General features: G+C 33.5%; 3 protein-coding genes across 3 annotated transcripts; 1 reads left to right on the plus strand and 2 right to left on the minus strand.

Annotated features, from left to right (window-relative positions):
- Window positions 1-213: 213 nt before the first annotated feature.
- On the plus strand, window positions 214-3,191 carry LOC105636457 (Tetratricopeptide repeat (TPR)-like superfamily protein). The gene has a single exon (XM_012219735.4). It carries the CDS (start codon window positions 306-308, stop codon window positions 2,820-2,822), a length of 2,517 nt encoding a protein of 838 aa, XP_012075125.1. The 5' UTR covers window positions 214-305; the 3' UTR covers window positions 2,823-3,191.
- Window positions 3,192-3,896: 705 nt separating this feature from the next.
- LOC105636456 (stemmadenine O-acetyltransferase) lies at window positions 3,897-5,489 on the minus strand. The gene has a single exon (XM_012219734.4). It carries the CDS (start codon window positions 5,298-5,300, stop codon window positions 3,978-3,980), a length of 1,323 nt encoding a protein of 440 aa, XP_012075124.1. The 5' UTR covers window positions 5,301-5,489; the 3' UTR covers window positions 3,897-3,977.
- A 9,931-nt stretch (window positions 5,490-15,420) lies between these two features.
- LOC105636455 (nascent polypeptide-associated complex subunit beta) lies at window positions 15,421-17,932 on the minus strand. Its single transcript, XM_012219733.4, has 6 exons — window positions 17,792-17,932; window positions 16,766-16,833; window positions 16,145-16,293; window positions 16,001-16,057; window positions 15,873-15,911; window positions 15,421-15,756 (listed from the first exon to the last, which is right to left on the minus strand). The coding sequence occupies exons 2-6, from the start codon at window positions 16,831-16,833 to the stop codon at window positions 15,584-15,586; spliced, it is 486 nt and encodes a 161-aa protein (XP_012075123.1). The 5' UTR covers window positions 17,792-17,932; the 3' UTR covers window positions 15,421-15,583.
- Between the last annotated feature and the right edge of the window lie 1,745 nt (window positions 17,933-19,677).

The raw sequence follows: 19,677 nt of genomic DNA on the forward strand, positions 1-19,677 counted from the left end.
GCCAAAATTTTATTAAATTATCAACGTTAATCATCCAACACTTATCTGCCATTAGCTAAAGCTTAACAACAGCCCCCCAGCCAATTGCAACTAAAGTCTCGCTAACAATAACTAATCTCTGTATAGCCGTATGGGTTGGAAGGCCCAATCCTCGGCCCAAAGTTCCATCTTCAACAGAGGCCAGTCATCTTTGCCTTACCCGCCTATTTTTCTCTCTACAGCCCTTATCTAAGACTAAGCTCTCTCTTCCGCTTCATTGTTTTAATTTCAATAACCCAAAACAACATTTCTCAATTTGTCATGCAATGGAAGGCACCCTCTTCCCTAACAAACCAGTTTATCCTATCCCAACAAACAGACCACCACAACCAAACCCACCTCTCAAATTCAGCTCAGCCAAACTGCCACCGCCTCCTCCGCCGTCTTCCTCCCGTCTGTCGTTACATTTCGACTCGCTTCTTCAACACCTCCACCATCTCTCTTACTCACCCAACCGCACTACCCATAAACTGAACAACCCAAAATTATCTTCTCTTCAAATTTCTGATGATTCGAATCAGAAACAGCCCCAACAAGCTTATAAAAGAAAACCCATTTCAGTCAGTGACTTTGATGTCGACAAAGAAGAGGATGTATCATATAGTGTGTCTCTTGAATATTTGTCAAGGAATGGTAAGCTGATGCTTGATTCAATTATCGAACAGCCTTTACATAGTTTAAGTTCTTTCTTTGATTCCTGCAAATATGAGCTGCTTCAAGCTGATTTGATTAGCCTGTTAAAAGCATTAGATTATTCTGGCAATTGGGAAAGAGCTCTTTCTTTGTTTGAATGGACAATTTTGAATTTAGGAACTAAAAATGACAAATTAGGGTGCCAAGCTATTGATCTAATGGCCAGGATTCTTGGTAGAGAGTCACAGCATTCTATTGCATCTAAGCTGTTTGATAAAATTCCCCTTAATGAGTACTTGCTCGATGTTCGAGCCTACACAACTATTCTTCATGCTTATTCTCGTACTGGGAAATATAAGAGAGCGATTGAAATATTTGAGAGAATGATCGAGTCAGGCGTGGCGCCAACTTTGGTAACTTACAATGTCATGCTGGATGTTTATGGGAAAATGGGTCAGTCTTGGGACAGGATTTTAGGCCTATTAGATGAGATGAGAAATAAAGGGCTTGAGTTTGATGAATTTACTTGCAGTACTGTTATATCTGCATGTGGAAGAGAGGGTTTGCTAAATGAAGCCAAAGGCTTCTTTGCTGGATTGAAGTCTCATGGCTATGTACCTGGGACTGTTACTTACAATGCTTTACTGCAAGTTTTTGGGAAAGCAGGGGATTACTCGGAGGTGTTGAGCATTTTGAAAGAAATGGAGGATAATGGTTGTCCACCTGATGCTGTAACTTATAACGAGATTGTCGCAGCTTACGTGAGGGCAGGGTTCTATGAGGAAGGAGCTGCTGTTATAGATGCAATGGCTTGTAAGGGAATCATGCCCAATGCTATTACGTACACTACTTTAATAAATGCTTATGGAAGAGCAGGAGAGGTGGACAAGGCTTTATGGTTGTTTGATCAGATGAAAGAGTTGGGCTGTGTTCCTAATGTCTGTACTTATAATACTGTCCTCGGAATGCTAGGCAAGAAGTCTCGATCAAAGGAGATGATGAAGATACTGTCTGATATGAAATTAAATGGATGTTCTCCTAACCGTATTACGTGGAACACAATGCTTGCCATGTGTGGTGATGAGGGTATGCACAAATATGTGAATCGGATTTTTCAGGAAATGAAAAGTTGTGGGTTTGAGCCTGGTAGAGACACATTTAACACTTTGATTAGTGCATATGGGCGATGTGGTTCAGATATTGATGCTGCAAAAGTGTATGACGAGATGATAAAAGCAGGGTTTACTCCATGTGTTACCACGTATAATGCTCTTCTGAATGCTCTAGCTCGACGAGGGGATTGGAAAGCAGCAGAATCAGTCATCCAAGACATGAGGAATAAGGGCTTTAAACCCAGTGAGACCTCATACTCACTGATGCTTCATTCTTATGCAAAGGGAGGGAATGTGAAAGGTATAGAAAGGATCGAGAAAGATATTTATGATGGCCATATCTTTCCGAGCTGGATGCTTTTGAGAACCCTTGTTCTTGCAAACTTCAAGTGTAGATCACTAAAGGGTGCGGAAAGGGCATTTCAGGCATTGCAAAAACACGGATACAAACCTGATTTAGTTCTATTTAATACAATGGTTTCAATTTTTGCCAAGAACAATATGTATGACCGAGCTCATGAAATTTTGAATTTGATTCTTGAGAATGGGTTGCAGCCAGATGTCGTCACATACAATAGCTTGATGGACATGTATGCAAGAGGGGGAGACTGCTGGAAAGCAGAAGAGGTGCTGAGGATGCTACTAGTGTCTGGGGGGAAACCGGACCTCGTTTCATATAACACTGTCATCAAAGGTTTTTGTAGACGAGGACTCATGCAGGAGGCTATAAGAATTCTATCCGAGATGACATCTATTGGAATTGGACCATGCATTTTTACGTACAATACTTTTATCACTGGCTATGCAGCGCAGGGATTGTTTTCAGAAATAAATGACGTCATTAGCTACATGATTGAGCACAAATGCAGACCAAATGAACTAACCTACAAGATTGTGGTGGATGGTTATTGTAAAGCAAAAAAATATAATGAAGCTATGGAGTTTGTTTCAAAAATTAAGGATATCGATGGCTCTTTTGATGATCGATCAGTTAAAAGACTTGCTTCCCGAGTTCACAGTAATTTGGAATCACTATGACGATTCTTGACTTTGTGAAGTATCAAAACCTTGATGTTCAGTTCTTGGCGAGCATTAGGTACACATTTCTGAACAAGAGAACAAAAGTGTGAATTTCTTTCTAATTTTCTTCAGGTAAGCTTCACTGTCTATACGATAGCAACTTTGTTTAGATATGGTCTGTATAAGGAATTTTAGCCCTAAACACATGCTTATTTTCTTGTCCAAGAAATGGTGCCTACTGCCTTCTACAATTCATGCCATCACTTTTTGGAATGGCTGTTAATTAGAACGAGCAAGATCAGAATGATTGTGATATTCTCTTCTTATGTTCTTTGTTCTCTAATTTATCATTTGCTATATTATTAAAAAAGAAATTCATTTTAATTATCTTTTTTCCGGATACAGCAGTTATCTTAACCCTAATATTTCAAATGTTTTACATTGACAGGTTCTTTGCTATGCTTCATAAGCAATTTTTCTTTTTCTTTTGGCATAAGCAATTTTTCCTTTTCTTTTGGCACTTGCACATATAAAGCTTTGGTTTTATGGTTTTTCAGTTGACAAAGGCCTTTGCCTCTTTTCATGAAAAAACCCATTAGAATTAGCATTTTCAAGACGGGACAATTTTGGGTCTATTCGCTAATATTAATTGTTTTAGTAGTTACTGACTTTTAGCTATTTATACAACAGTTTAAATTAGAAATGCTCAGTAAAAAAATTATTTAATTAGCTGTTTAATTTAAAATGACAGACATTAGTTGTTTAATTAAATATGATTATAGCTGAAAAGCTAAATGTAAATTCTTAAAAGCTATTATAAAAGCTATTATGTTATTGAGAGAGAGCAGCTGTCAGCTTTGCTTTTGAGATTTTGGAGGATACAACTCTGGAAAAACCAGGAATGAGGAGCCTTTTTTTCCGGTTAACAAACAGTGTCGTCTGAATTTTGAATTTTGAATTTCGTTTTACGATGATGTGAAATATGAAGAAAACATATAGGTACCATGAAACCAGAAACAAAGAGATTATGAAGAAAACATATAGGTACTATGAAATGAGAAACAAAGAGATTATGAATAAGTGAATCCCACCCAAAAAAAAAAAAAAAAAAGAGCAAATGATAGAAAATCAATAGCCAAAGGCAAACATTTGCTAGCTTATACCAAAGGACGATCAAGCACTCCCTGAAACAAATTGAAGTAGCTCTTCACTGCTTTCAAATTTGGCCATGTCTTTTTCAGTCAAGGTCACCCATGCCTCTATTCCATCACCAGATCTTGTTCCCATCAAAATAACACAGTTCCTGACAGGCACAGTTATTGTACAAACTCTTCTTGGCTTCCCCCATCCAAAATCAATCTCATAAAGAGGAAACCTTGCCCAGCTACTAAAAGTATAAACCTCCACTCCTTCTCCACCTAAAGCTAGCTGTCTTAGTTCTTTCAAAGGTTCTAGAGCCTTTAACAACCCACCATCTCCTTGAAGTTCATTCACATAATCATTATCAACCCGTCGAATGGATTTTCGAAGGAGACTTACTAACTCTTGTAACTCCACATCTTTCTTTTCATCAACACATGGGGCGAGCGATAATCGCCATAAATTACCTAATGAATAACCAGGTAATGGTGGATCCATCCGATCTCGAATGTTGATTAAATGAGTAGCAATGGATGATGGAAGCTTATCTTTTCCTGAGTTTAGTCTAACAGCTTTCATTGCAGATTTCCAGATGAGTGCAGTAACAGCTTCTACTCGGGTAGAATTACCATTTTTAATCTTTTCTTTCAAATTTGCTAAACTTTTCGCATCGAATTCAAATCTTTTAGTTATAACTTTTTCATTTCTAATCATATCACTTTGTTTGATTATATCTATGCCTTTAGGTGGGAAGAGCTTATGAGCATCCAAACGAGGCGAAATTGTATTATCAATGCCAGTAGCAGTAGCAGCCCAAGCATTAAGGAAAGCAGCCATTGCAGCACCATCTACAATCTTATGTGAAACACAAACACCAATTCCTACACCTCCACACTCAAAAAGATTAACCTGAACACCTGTGATCATTGCTTCTCCATTTTCCCTAGCTCCGTCCGGCCTCACTTTGTAAGGATTAAATGGAAAAAGCTGATACAGCAAATCAGTTTCTAGGTTTTTTACAATTTCAGATACTGCAATATTCACTTTAGCCTTAACAAAGAGAGCTCCATCATCGTTACATTCGACAGAAAGATTTCCTTCCAGTTTTCCACACAAAGGGTAAAAGCGAGTGAGAGTTTCAGATAATGATTTCTTCAACTTCTCTGATATAGCATCAAAATAATCTGCGACCCCATTGTTGAAATCAGCAGAAGGAGAATAGAGAAGAAGAATTGGGACATAAGAGGGAGGTGCCAATTCATCTAAGAGGCAGATTTTGAAGTTTCTAAGATCATTAGGAGTTGGAGAGGATGGCTTAATGGTTTCAGAAGAGATTTTCTCCACCATCATTGCCATTTTCTCTGATAGATCTCTTTGTATTGCTGTTTTGGTTGTGAGTTTCAATTTGCCAAAAAGTGGCCTCTATTTATAGAGCAATTTATGCTATAAAAACTTGCGTTTTTCGTCTTCTTTTTTATGAGATTTGAGTTACTACCTGTGGAAATTTACGTTAGCTTCTAAAGTCTAATGAGAATTAAGGTGCCAGAAAATGTTTTTATGTGTGCGTCCTCACGTGAACTTTAAAATGTCAACCTTTGGTCCATTGGATAACATAAACGAGAAACTAACTTATTTTCAATTTGCCCCTAAATTTCGTTGTAGCGTACAATGTTATCTAAAGATTATATCTTTATACAGTTATTACCTCAAATTTACACCAAATCACCAAAATGGCCCAACTCTTAACTAAATAAAAAATATTAATGTTTTTTATTATTACTTTTAATAAAATAGTAATTTTGTAGCACTTGTACTAATTAAAATATTAAAATTTATTATTTTACTTTTTTTTTTAAAAAAATTTGGCTGTTTTATTTATTTGATGCAAGTTAGAGCGATAATTATATAAAATTTGACTTTTGAGTAAATTATATATTGCAACCATGTTCAAGGAAAAGTTAAACCTTATTTGTAAAACTTCGTACTAACAATAATTAGTATTAATTTATATATATATTTATCACTTTTATTATCTAAATGTCAATATTTAGAAAATGTCTTGAGTCTATTCAGCAAAATTAACTATTTTGATAGCTATTTTAGTAGCTATTTTAATAGCTTTTTATGAAATGCTTTTAGTTAAACATTACATGAGTTAAAAGCTAGTTCAAACGCTACGTTACGGAACACTTTAAAAAATAACATTTAATCAAAACACTAAAAAATACTTAAAAAGTTGTTGCCGAACACAACCTTCTTGTTTTAAATTATTTTTCTCCAAAATATATTTTTTTTTTTTGACAAAAAGCATATTTTTTTGTTAAGACTAATTTTTTTAAGACCCAAATATTAGGAAAATTTATAAAAAAAATAATTCAGAAAATTATTTTCTAGAAATAAACAGAGACGTAAATATGACTTGTCTAGATGAAATTTTGTTTTTTTTAAATCCAATAATAGGCCATAAAATAATATATACTGTAGACTTTTAGTATTTATTGGCTAAAAAATTCTTCTAATTTTTGGTTTAAAAATTACTAATTAACAGTTCCAAATATCGTGGTTGACTGTTTTGTTTTGAAAGATAGAACCTGGATTTGGATAAAACATCCTCGTATAATGCTATAAGACAAGCAACGGTATATTTCAGAATTTACAATTCCTTAAACGATGGTATTTGTCAAAGGAATTTAGAATCCTATCATGGGTGTAATAGAATATAAAATTAAGCAAAAATTAAAAAAAAAAAAAAAACAAGAAGATGGATCTTGCAATTATTTCTGTGACCTAAGAGATTTTTGAATTAAGAACAAAGAGTTTTCATATAATATATTGCAAAGTAAATTAGTAGTTCAACGATCAAATATTTATGTGTGGAAGTAGACATTACATACGAGGGGGCCAAAGTAGTAGGGGGAAAAAAGTATAATTAGGGGACCAATGTGTATATTTTAAATGATTTATTTACATTAAATGTAATTTATTCTTGATTTTGTGATAATTTAAAATAATTAATTGTTTCTTCAATATATGTGGAAAAATCTGAACGACTTGTAGTTTAGGGTCAAATCCTTGGTTTTCTCAAATCCTTACAAAAGTTTGATCACAATTATAATTTTATCTCTCTTGTCTAATAAATATATTAGTCCCTGAAGTTTATCTCTATTAAAATTTTTAGTCTTCCATCAAAAAATTGAGGAATTAAATAATAATTCAATAATAAACATAAGGACTAAATCGTAAGTTGTATTAAATGTAAAAGACCAAATAATAATCAAATATTATCATGATATTCTTCATTCTCGGGTGCGATTGCCAAGCAAAGGTGTTCAGGTGGGTGTGCAATATCCTATCTATGACGCGGTAATATTGATGTTGCAGTTTTTAAGGATAAAGATTTCACCGATTTTGGCCATTTTTCTATATTGTAGAGGGAAGTTCGTTTTTGCTCCAACTGGTTTATTTGATAGGGTTCTTTCACCAAGAGCAGCTGAAGGAATTGGCCTGAGGGCGGTTCTTTCATGGATTAAGAACCAGAATTAGAATAATGTTAGTACTGGTGCTTTGGAAGCAACAGAATGGGACCTGATGGTAGAGGAATGGATTGCAGAAGGTTGTGTAACCATCGCAAATGATTGTCTCTAGTCTAGATTTGCCGTTAAGTTAAGAGTATCTCCAATGCTAATATGGATTATGGTTGATGTGTCATATGAAATTGAAAGTATAAATAGATGAGATTGAATGTCTATTATGGATATTGAATTTTATTTGTCTCTCTCTAATGCATTAATTTTGAATCATCTTCCATCCTCTTTTTTCTTCAATGGTGGAAGTATGCTAAACAATGTCTTTTTTTTTTTTTTTTTTTTTTGTACCTCAACTTGACATACCAAATAGACATTAGTATTGGAGAAATTTTCTTAAAAAAAAAAGAAAAATAATTATTTCATCTTGTGATTTTACAAAATTAATTATTTCATTCTCATATTTTTATATATTAGGTATTTAGTCCTCGAGATTTGATTTTATCTCGTCGAGTGGTGCTTCTGTCTGAAATCATACGTGTTTTCTGTTAAAGGGAGCAAAAAAATAAGAGAGAGGAGAAAGCTATTTTAAAATGACAAATAATACCCTTAAGCTTCTTTTCTCTAACCCAACTTCTCCATTGTTGTCTTCCTCCTCCCACCACCATAAGTTAGCTCAAATGATTGGTCCTACTTTCCAGTGAATCGAAGGTTGGAGGCTTGAGATTAGAGAAAATTACTATTAAATTCCTATATAATGGTCAAATACATTACTAAGAACTTGCTTTTTGTAAAATATATTAAGACATCCCTAATTTATGGTCTCGGTACACTACTAAGAGCTTCCGTCCACCTTTTAGCTGTTTAGCTGTTAAATGCATGTAAAAAGATGATCAGGCCCTAATATTAAGCAATCAAAGGGTTGCAATCAGACAAAATGCTTTTGTTCCTCGCAAAAACTCAAGATCTCATTTTTTTTTTTTTTTAACTTTCAAACTTGAATAGAGCAATAAACCAGAGCTAATTTCTTGATGTTTGCCTCCCATCGATTGCTGCTTTTCTGTTGAAGAAGAGCAAAGTTATTCAGTCGACTGAAGGAACTAAAAGAGATATTTTTTCTATGTCTTCGATTGTGAACTGATATTTTTTAAAAAAAATTTGAAATTTCACTTGGTTTGAGTGATGATTTCGACTCGTAATAGTTTGCATTAGAAGTCGCTAGTTGTGTTTTAATGTTTAGAGTGATCATCTAGGGTTTGAGATTATGAAATATGTTTCGTTGTGTATATAAGTGAAATGGATTGCTGAGTTTTGGCAAATAATTCATAAATTGCAAAATGGTGCTTTCAGATTACTACCATTTATTATGTACATATTAAGGGAGGAGACAATAGGGAATGTAAATCCAGATAAATTTTCGTATTTGGATTTGATAAATTGTGTGTTTGAGTTGTTTAAAATAGAGGGGAGTTTTGTTGAAGTGATTTGTGGGGACAACATGAAGATTGATAGGGACTCAAATGTGCTTTTAATGTTTGAAAATGTACAAGGATTCTACTGAGATTGAATTGAAAATAGGAGATGTTGTTCAGCCACTTGCATTTATATTCCCAGAAGGGCATCGAGCAAGGAATGCAAGTGGGAAAGGGAATGCAAATGGGAATGAGGGTGATAATATGCATCAAAATCAAAGTGGTGGGAATGGTACAACTCAAAAGAAATATACATATAGACTATTATATGGGACAAAGTCATGGGTGAGGATTGCTATGAGGGTTATGGAAGGACTCAACCTCAAAGGGGAAGAGGTAGGAGAAGTGGTAGTGGTAGGGCAAATTTTAGTAGGGGAGGCAGAGGTAGAGGCTGTGGGACTGTTAGAGGTAGGGGAAGTAGGGGAGGCAGGGGAGTTGGTCTTTCAAGGGGAAATAGTGGAGGTAGAGAAGTAACTACTCTAGAGGGTGGGGTTTCAACCAGAAGAAGTGAAGTAGTTAAGGGAAAACAACTTGTTGGTGAGAGTAGACAGCATACCAGATATAGCTTCAGGGCCACTCCTGCAACACCTGCAGGAACTCCTTTGAATGACGATTCTGGGGAAAATGACACTGATTCCAGCAATGTAGAGTACATCTTTATAGATCAGAGAGCGATGAAGATGATTTGCTAGATAGGATAGAACTTGAACTTGAGACAGGTATTGAAGCAAAATGACACTGATTCCAGTAATGTAGAGTATATCTTTATAGGATCAACCAGAAGAAGTGAAGTAGTTAAGGGAAAACAACTTGTTATTGGTGAGAGTAAACAGCATACCAGATATAGCTTCAGGGCCACTCCTGCAACACCTGCAGAAACTCTTTTGAATAAAGATTTTGGGGAAAATGACACTTATTCCAGCAATGTAGAGTACATCTTTATAGGATCAGAGAGCAATGATGATGATTTGCTAGATAGGATAGAACTTGAACTTGAGACAGGTATTGAAGCAAAAAGAAACAATAATGACACACCAGGAATAAATGGAGATGATGTTAAAATGGAGACATTAATTGATGATGAAATTATAGAAGATAAAGATGATGGTTTGAGCAGTTTAGGGAGTAACCAAAAAGAGAAAAAGTAGAAGAAAGCAGTAAAGAAGATTCTGCTTCTGTTACAACAAAACATAAGAGAAAAAGGAGAAGGAGAAGAAGGGATCCCTTTGCTGATATGTAATCAAATGTGTTTAAGCCATTTGAAGATGGTGAGATGCAGTTTATGGTGGGTCAAGTATTTGATGATATGACTATGTTTAGGAAGCGTTGAGGGACTATGCTGTAAAGGGTGGTTTTATAATCACTAACACAAAGAATGACGCCAATAGGGTAACAGCTAAATGCACTACAAAGGGCTGCACATGGAGAATTCATGCATCAAAGTTGCAAGATGGAGACACATTTATGGTAAGGACACTACAAGAAGACCACTCATGTGTTAGGCCTATTGGGAATAAAAACCCCAATGCTAACACAAGATGGATTAAGAAGAAGATACAAGATGAATTGAAAGCAGATCCAAGTATGAGCTATGAACTGATTATAAACCACTTTGCAAAAAAATAAGGGATTGAACTACAAAAGCGGTAGATGTATAGAGCAAGAAGCAAAACTAAAGATGAATCAGAGGGGTCTCAAAGTGACAGCTATAACCACATCAGAAAACACATTGAGGCACTACAAAAATATAATCCAGGAACTTTTGTTAAGTTCCAACGAAAGAACACAATTAATGATGAAGGAGGGCCAATATTTGGTAGGATCTTTGTATGCTTTCATGTAACAAAAATAAAATTTTTAATAGGATGCAAGCCATTCCTTAGGCTTGATGGCTGCCATCTAAAGGGACCTTATGGAGGGGTTCTCCTCTTAGCTGTAACCCCAGATAAAAATATAGGAGTACTTCCAGTTGCTTTTGCAATTGTTGAGGCTGAGAATAGTGCATCATGAGGTTTTTTTTATGGACTGCCTCCACCAGTGCATTGGTCCAGGAAGTGATGATAAGCCTTGGACATTTATATCTGATAGGCAAAAAGTAAAAGTAAAAACATTTTTTTTTTATCCTTTTCGTTTTCTTTTTGTAGGCCATTCTAGTATTAAATTATATGGTCCAGCCACTTATGAGTTGGAAACAACTAATATTTTTATTTTACTTAAATTTCAAGCTTTTCAGGGATTAATTGATGCTATAATAAGCTATTTTCCACATGCACGCCATAGATTTTGTGCACAACACATTTTCATGAACTTCAAGAAGGAATTTCTCAATCTTGGTTTAAGGAAGGATTTTTGGTTTGCTGTGAAGTCCACATTCAACCATGAATTCAAACTACACATGAGAACAATCAAGAAAAAACAGCAAGGTAAGCCACATGACTGGCTCCTTAAGATTCTACTATCCCAATGGCCAAGACATACATTTTTTCATGAAGCCAAGAGTGAACATTGCACAAATAATATGAATGAATCATTCAATGCATGAGTTGGGAAAATTAGAAGCATGCCAATTATTAGGATAATTGATGTGGTTAAATAGAAATGCATGGTTCGTTTGCATAAGAGATTTGCAAAGGGAAGCACATGGGAAGGGAAATTGACACCTCACTCTGAAGATGCACTAAAAAAGCTTATAGAAGCTAGTAGGGTGTGTAGAACGTTACCAAGTAGTACTAGTGAATTTGAGGTTAAAAGGGTGCATATGCCTTTTCTGTTGATCTTGCTAAGATGACATGTAGCTGCAACTGGTGGGCCATTTCTGGATTGCCATGCAAACATACATGTCTTGCAATTGCATATCTAAGAAAGCTAATTGAACACTACTGTGATCCATACTACATAGTTGAATCTTATATTAAGGCCTATAGTAAAGTAATTCACCCCATAGCACACTCAAGCTATGACCTAGAAATAGAATCTGAAAAAATATTATCATCAACTTTAAAAAGAAGGGTTAGCAGGCCAAGGGAAAGAAGATTTAGACAAGAAGGAGAAGCTCCCCCATATACAAATAGTAGAAGATTTGGGACAATTAGATATAAGAAGCGTGACCAGCTTGGACTTAATAGAAGGACTTGTGAGAGTGCTCTACCAACACAGATAAACCTTTCTGTAACTCCATATCAGACCTGCATTTTTTTAGAAACTTGGATCTTTGCTTCAACTAAAATTTCTTTGTTTATAAAATAGGCTAGAGTTCACAACCAAGGACGAGATCCAGGATGGGGGAGGGAACAACAGGTGCATCAAGTTCATAGCAACCAGAGGATTCTCATATTATATTTCCGCAATTCTTAGATGTGAAATCTAAAAATTTTGAGCTCATAGAAGAAGAGTTTTTTGTTGGAATCCCTCTTTTTTTTTCATTTACAAAATGGACTGGGAGTTAATACACAAGTTGATGAAAAACGAGATTTTGTTTTCAGTAGGAAGGCCATATAGAAAAGAAGTTCATACACTTCTTTTTTTTTTGTTTCCCTTTTTGATTATTGGCTTGAATCATGTATAGTTATATTGTTTAGCTAACACTTTTTATCATGAATATAATAGTTGTTCTGTAAAAGGACATTATTTCTCTATATTACCTGCAAGGATGTTTGATATAATAGATTGGCATTAAATTTCCAGCTATTTATGAAATATTTTGATATTAAGTTACTTTTTATTGTGTTGGTCATTTCATGTTAAAGGCATATTGTGATACCATTGCAAAGTAAATGCAAATGCAAATTGTGTTGTCAATCCTCTATTAGATTAGTTGGATAATGCAATTCAGTTATTTAAAAGTAGATTCATGGACATTCACAGGTTAATTGGAAAAAGAAATTTGAAATAGGAGAAATTTGCTAATTTAATTACAGCTTCACTAACCCATTACATCATTTACCTACCCATTACAATCTATCCATTACAGCAAAATGTATGTCTTCTATAGCATAGAGAGATTACAACCAAAAAGTAAACAAAACACTTACAAACACATAAGGCATCTATGCCTTCTTTCCCAGCAAAATGAAAATCAATATGAAAAAGCATCACAAAACACATGCAACAAACACAAGCGAATATCCTATAATGCACATCTACAGCCTCACTTGGTTGCAAGCTTCACATTTTCTTCCTTCAAATGAACCACAACTTCTTTCATATTATACAATTCTCTTATCAATGTCCGTTCAAAGCACCTCTATCTGAGTGGTATCCCTAGAATTTGCTTCGAATGAGTCTGCCGGCTTATACCACCTTGAAAATGTTCCACAATCATTACTTTTGGCAATAATAGCACAGTCTATTCTAATTTTTCGTCGTTTCAGAAATTCTAACCCCAGCCCTCTTACCACACTTGCATAAAGTATTTAGAAACCTTCCCTCCGACCCACAGTCACTCGCACTTGATGAAGACATCGCCATAGATTTTTTAAGAAATAACTCTAAGGAGATGAAGCAGAGAAACGGCCGGTTTTAATAAGCCTTAGCATGTGCATGTCACGTGCATATTAAGGCTAATATGGACATTTAAAGCTCTTCTCACACCTCTGACCTCGTTTTTTATCATTGACTTGCGGCTAAATAGCTAAAAAGTGGACGGAAAATCTTAGTAGTGTAATGGGACCATAAGTTAGGAATGTCTTAATGTATTTTACAAAAAATAGTGTATCTGACCATTATACAGGGACATAATAGTAAGTTTCCCTTAAGATTACTTCAAAAAAAAAAAAAAAAAAAAAAAAAAAAAGTTGTTGTCAAATTAAAAACAAAGATCTATCGAAAAGAAGTTTGTATACACTTTTTCTTTTCACAGTTCAAATATACTCAAAGTCTAAAACCCACCTTCTAGATACTTTAGTCTCTCTCTTTGTTGTTTCAAGAACTAGGAATCCCTTCTCTTTTTCTTTCATTTTCTCTTCTTTCCTTTTATTTTCCTTCTCATTTTCTTTCACAATGCCAATGAACAAGGACCCATTTACTCCTATTTAAAGCCAAAGAAAATTGCCCTACAGAGTGTTTATGACTCCTCCCTTCACCCATAAACCGGTTGACATAGACCATATATTTGAGGATCCAGATCAGTACTGTTAATTGAAGATCCAGATCTTGATGGAGGTCGGTGCCGTTAATTGACTCCACATCCTATGCATGCTTAGCCACTTGGTCAAAGGTTTCATTTTTTTACTTCTTGTATTTATAATTGTCTGTTTCCTTTTTTTTTTTTTTTTTGGTCCTTGATGGTGTTGTACAGAGGTGGTATTAAATTGTTTCTTATTTTTCGTTTTGGATTATGATGGTGAATTGTGGCTAGGATTCTTAAAACTTAATTGAATGATGAGTTATAACGGTGGATTGGATTTGATTTACTGATAGTAGTTTTTACGGAGTCTTTCTATTTGATATTTTTTTTTGAGTTTGGATGATTGCAAAAATGGAAATTCGGAGAGATGGAAGAGTAGAAGAAGGATATTATCTTTAATTTTATCTTATCAAAAAGGTATTTTATTCTTTCATAAACCATCTAACGATAAAAATCAATAAAATTAAACAGAAGGAACTGAAGGACCACTTAACGAGATTAAACAGAAAAACCACTTAACGAGTCAGAATCAAATTTCGGAAACCAAATACCTAATGTACCAAAATACAAGGACAAAATAATTAATTTTATAAAACTTAATGACGATATGACAATTAAATAAAACAATCCAAGTTAGCGGAGATGCCATAACAAAGTAGTTACGCCTCAGTAGAAATAGCATAGCTTATTTTAAGTTTGGAAAGGACTCACCTACATCCGTAAATAATATAAAAGCTATTAATAATTTTCATTCTGATGAACAATACTTCTTTTTTCAAAAAAAAAAAAAAAAAAATAATAATAATAATAATGTCCCTTTTTTTTCTATATCCATTTTAGAATACAATTTATTTTAAACCTGCAAATTGTAATGCAATAGTAACAAATTTATAAATGGAGTCCAATTATCGCAAACCACAAGGTTCAGAATAAAAAAATATAACAAAATTTTAAGATATCAAGATCCTACTAAAAATATCGTAAATGGTTTTTACAAAAAAGCATATCATTTAGATGTTCTTATGCTTATGCTTGTATGCATAAAATATAATCATAAGAACTTGGCCTTTAAAATAAATTTTAAATGACATAAATTTAACATTTTAAGATGGTTCTTTCGCAACAGCAGCTCCAACAAAAATACCAAGATCCTTTTAATCTCATTTTAGGACATCGGTTAATTAGTAACTACGAGGATCAATGTAGTTTTTAATCTACTTCAGCCACCATTCCTTTTAAACTTTTCACCAAATTCCTCCTAAACTAATTGGCATAGCTACACTAATGGCTAGATCCAACCATGTCATGCGTGGACACTGATAGCCAATGTAATGTTATATGTATTCTGGACGGACTGACTGAGAAAGGAGGAACCATATAATTCTAAAACATTGGCATCAAAATGGTGCTAACAAATGGCCGGGGAAAAACCAGTAAGGTGAAATAACGACGACAACACATAAGAAATTTTTTAAAAGGTAAAAAATATCCAAAATAGCACAAACTCCCTGTATCTCACTAAGCAGCAGCCTTACCCTCCTCGGCAGCAGCTTCAAATGTCTCCCCAGCAACAAGCTCCGGGACATCATCATCATCTTCCTCTTGTGCTGCTGTTGCAGCATCGCCTGCATTTGGTGCCTGCTTCTGTATCTGCTCAGCTAACTTCTTCAAGTTATCCAAATTATCAGGACCTATGAATCAAGAGTTCCAAAAAAAAAAAAAAAAAAAAAAAAGAAATGGTCAACATTCAAGCATATATTCAAAATTCAAGGAAACACTACACAACATAAAATTGGGATGTGCTTACCCAAATGGCCAAGGACTTGAGGGAGAATATCCTGCAATTCTGTTGGAGATAAAAAAGAATATTAATCTAAGAAACAAAGGAAATAGTTATTTATTGATTGGAGGCAATAAAAAGTACTAGAGCAATACTCTTAGTCTGTGGAGTTCCACTAACAACCCATGTATTAGCAGCAATGGATGCTTGAACTGAAATAGAAATTCAAAAGAATATCAGTTTCTTAAGCTGCTAATGGTGAAAGATGTCGATCATTCATATGCAGAAGTAGGCTTCACCTTTGGGATTTTGAAACTGGATAACTATGTCATCCTTGAATATGTTGACTTCCTCGATTGCAGGAATAGCATTCACTCCTAATCTCTTCAAAGTGCTCTGAAGCCTTTTATCATCTGTAGTTGTAGTTTTGTGGACAGCCTTCTTCTTCCTGTAGTTAGGAGCAAAAACTTGAAGAAATTTCGCAGCTAAGTAATAGCAGAAATTTAATGTAGGTCAAAAATAGCAAGGTAGAATTTCAAATACTGTATCCAGAATCCAACAAAAATGCAGTAACAGTTAATCACATATAACATTAACACAATCCAAGAACAACCAAAAATCCGTTCTATGAATTCACTCATTATAGTATGCATTTTTGTTGTTGCACTATGGAAAGAAATTGTATAACTTCTACCTTTGTAAAAAAAATACAGCCATTAAATTTAATGTATTCATATTTTAGTATTAAATGAAAGGTTCATTTGATTTATAGAAACAAAATTTTAAGGAATTCGACAACTGCACCACAATCATATTAAGTAAATGAAATCTACACTTGAAATTCCTTTATACCAAAAAACGAGTTAGATATAAATTCCTATGAAAGTAAATATAGCTTGAAATTGGAATACAATTTGCACCTTCTCATGCTACCCTTCCCACCAGTGCGAACTGCACCAGCCATCTTCATAAGCCTCTCCCTATTCATCTGCACAAAAGTTGAAAATTCCACATCGGTCAATTACAATTAAGAGCTTGTTTTATACAAATGAATTCAATATAATTTTACGTTATTTCATGGCTAGTGCAGATGAAAATCCATTTCATTTTTAATTCTATGGAACTAGTGATGCTTGAACCAAATGCTGAAAACATTGATAGAATTTACAACCTCCAAACTTAACAAGCAAACAAAATACTGAAACTATTGGATTCTAAGTAACCTAGTAAGGCTACATCTTTATTAAAACAAATTCTACAAATCCAAACATGAAAATCCATTTACAAATTAATTTTTCTCATTGGAATCCATTTGCATATGAAATGTATTCCATACAAATGTACTGTAAAAACCATCTAAAACAGAAAAGCAATATAAAAACACACATAAAAACCACCAAAACCAGAGCACATTAAAAGAATGAATATCTGTACATGGAAAAAAACACTACTAAAAAGACGTACTTTTTATTGTGTAGGTAGAGAGAGCTGCAAAAATAAGTTACTCCCAACAAATTAATCTCATTCACAAAAGGGCATACAAAACTCATCAATAACAAAGAAAAGCCTAAATTGTAAAGAGACATTTTATGACAATAACAACAAAATCAGTGATAGATGTTCAGAGTTTATCCTTAAAAACAAAACAAAATTCAAATATCATCATTTTCTACAGTCAAATTTGAATTTACACAATTAAGTTTAGCTTCCTCTATTTTAGCTCTAAATTTCAAATCAATTTCTCAGTACAGTAAACCCTCAATTTAAAAAAAAATAAAAAAAATAAAAAAAAGCAAAACTCATTTATAAAACTGATTCCGGATTTGATGTTCTCCTCCCTTCTATGAATCGGTGATGACGGGAATATGAAAAGGAAACGAGTGAAATTTAAAAACGAAAATAGAAAACAGAAGCAAGTATACACAAAGAGTAACACGCTAGCTAACCTTTTAATTTGAAGAAGTTTAAGATATCTTTCAAAGAATTGGAAATTATGAACTGTCGACGGTGAGGAAGCACGCAACCAGTGGCACGGAGAGGCACAGCCTTCTTTTAGCTTCTGTTTCGTCTTCGTGCAGCGGCTAGGGTTTATTTTATTTGCTTCGGATTATTACTTACCTCTAACGGTTGAGATTGATTCTCATTATGAATGGCGATGATAAGCACAATACCGAGTTTAAAGATCCAATGGTTGAGATTAAACAGCAATCCCCCCTTATTTGGTAGGATTAATATAAAAAAATTATTGATAAATATTTTTGTTAATTAAGTTTACAAGGCGCTGAATAAAGTTATTTTCTAATTTTAACTCTGATGTCCAGAATATGTTAATAATTATTAAATTTTAATTTATATATAATATAGCCATAAAAATTCAATTTGATGCACACAAATAACTATTTTTCATCAATCAAATTTAAAATTTTTTAACTAAAATCAAAAGGACGTACTACTCATTGTCGGTTTGCCTAATTAAAGTAACAAAAACGCAAGATTTATATTAGGAACGTATTTAGTTTAGTTTAAATAATTATTTTAGTTTCATAAAATAGATTAACGAGTTTAATAAATAAAAATATTAATAGCAATTAGTTGTTGACTTCCAATGGATTTGAAAATTATTTTACATTTAAACTCAATAATCATTATTAGAATTTATTAATCACAGCATTACTTTGTTTTAAACTAATTTTTTCTATGATTATAAATTAGTAAAAAAAAATAAATATTATATGGATACCAAAATTAATTCTATTTATAGACAATAAAAATTATTTAAATATGGATACCAAATTAATTATAGTTTTCTTGATTTAATGTTTTCAATTATTATCTTCTTATTTTAAATAATAAAATATCACCATAACAATTTTCTCCATTATTATATTATGGATTAATCCATCGAATTCAAAGAAAAAAAATCCAAGTGAATTTGAAGAGAGAAATGCAAAGATTAAGGGATTTGAGATGGAATCGGGTGAAGCTCGCCTTTACGCAAATATATATTTTCTACACAGATTTTGACCAATTTAAAATTAGGGCACAATTTTGACAAATTCGAGGAGTTAAGTTAAATTGAAAATACAATTGTACAAGATATAAAGTTAAGAGATATTTAAACGGTTACGCTAAATATATGGATTTTTCGAACAATTTTTATCAAGTTACGGGGTCTTTTCGACCAAAAAGTTTTAAGAAATGGGTATTTTTCAACTTTTTGCGAAGTTGAGGGTCAAAATGAATCTATTTCCTTTTAAAATTTATAATATAACTTTGAACTTGTAAATTTCAAATACAAATACAAATACTTAAATCCCATTGAAAACCCAGTCATTGAGCAAAAGTACTTAAAAAGGGTACAACTGTACTTCTCACATTGAAAACCCATTACTGCAACAACAAATCCCACTCTCTAATATTGAGAAATAAAAAAAAAACAATAAAAGCACTGACTTCTTTTATAATGGGATGACAAATGCGGGAGTTCTAAATTCATAATGGTTTTTTTCACAAATTATATTTTATATGTAACAGAATCGAAAGGCGATACATATCTCGAACATCAACTCACAGAAATGAAAAGTGATATGATTTTATTGTGAAAAGAAACTAATTTTAAAACTATACAATTATAAATATCATGAAGGTTATTTATCAGTAACTAAGTTATTAAACAAAAGCTGCAATGCCATGATTTTGATTCAACCACTTCCTCAAGAACATATGGAGGATCCTTAAAACGAGCACATAGTCAAATTTATCAAAGCAACGTGCAATTCTGGGCAGTACACTAAAGCTCTTTAGTTACACACGGCAAAACTTATGCTACAGC

The sequence above is a fragment of the Jatropha curcas genome, chromosome 8 (genome assembly GCF_041381405.1).
Source record: "Jatropha curcas cultivar XTBG-Jc1 chromosome 8, XTBG_Jcur_1.0, whole genome shotgun sequence".
Classification (NCBI taxonomy): Eukaryota; Viridiplantae; Streptophyta; class Magnoliopsida; order Malpighiales; family Euphorbiaceae; genus Jatropha; species Jatropha curcas.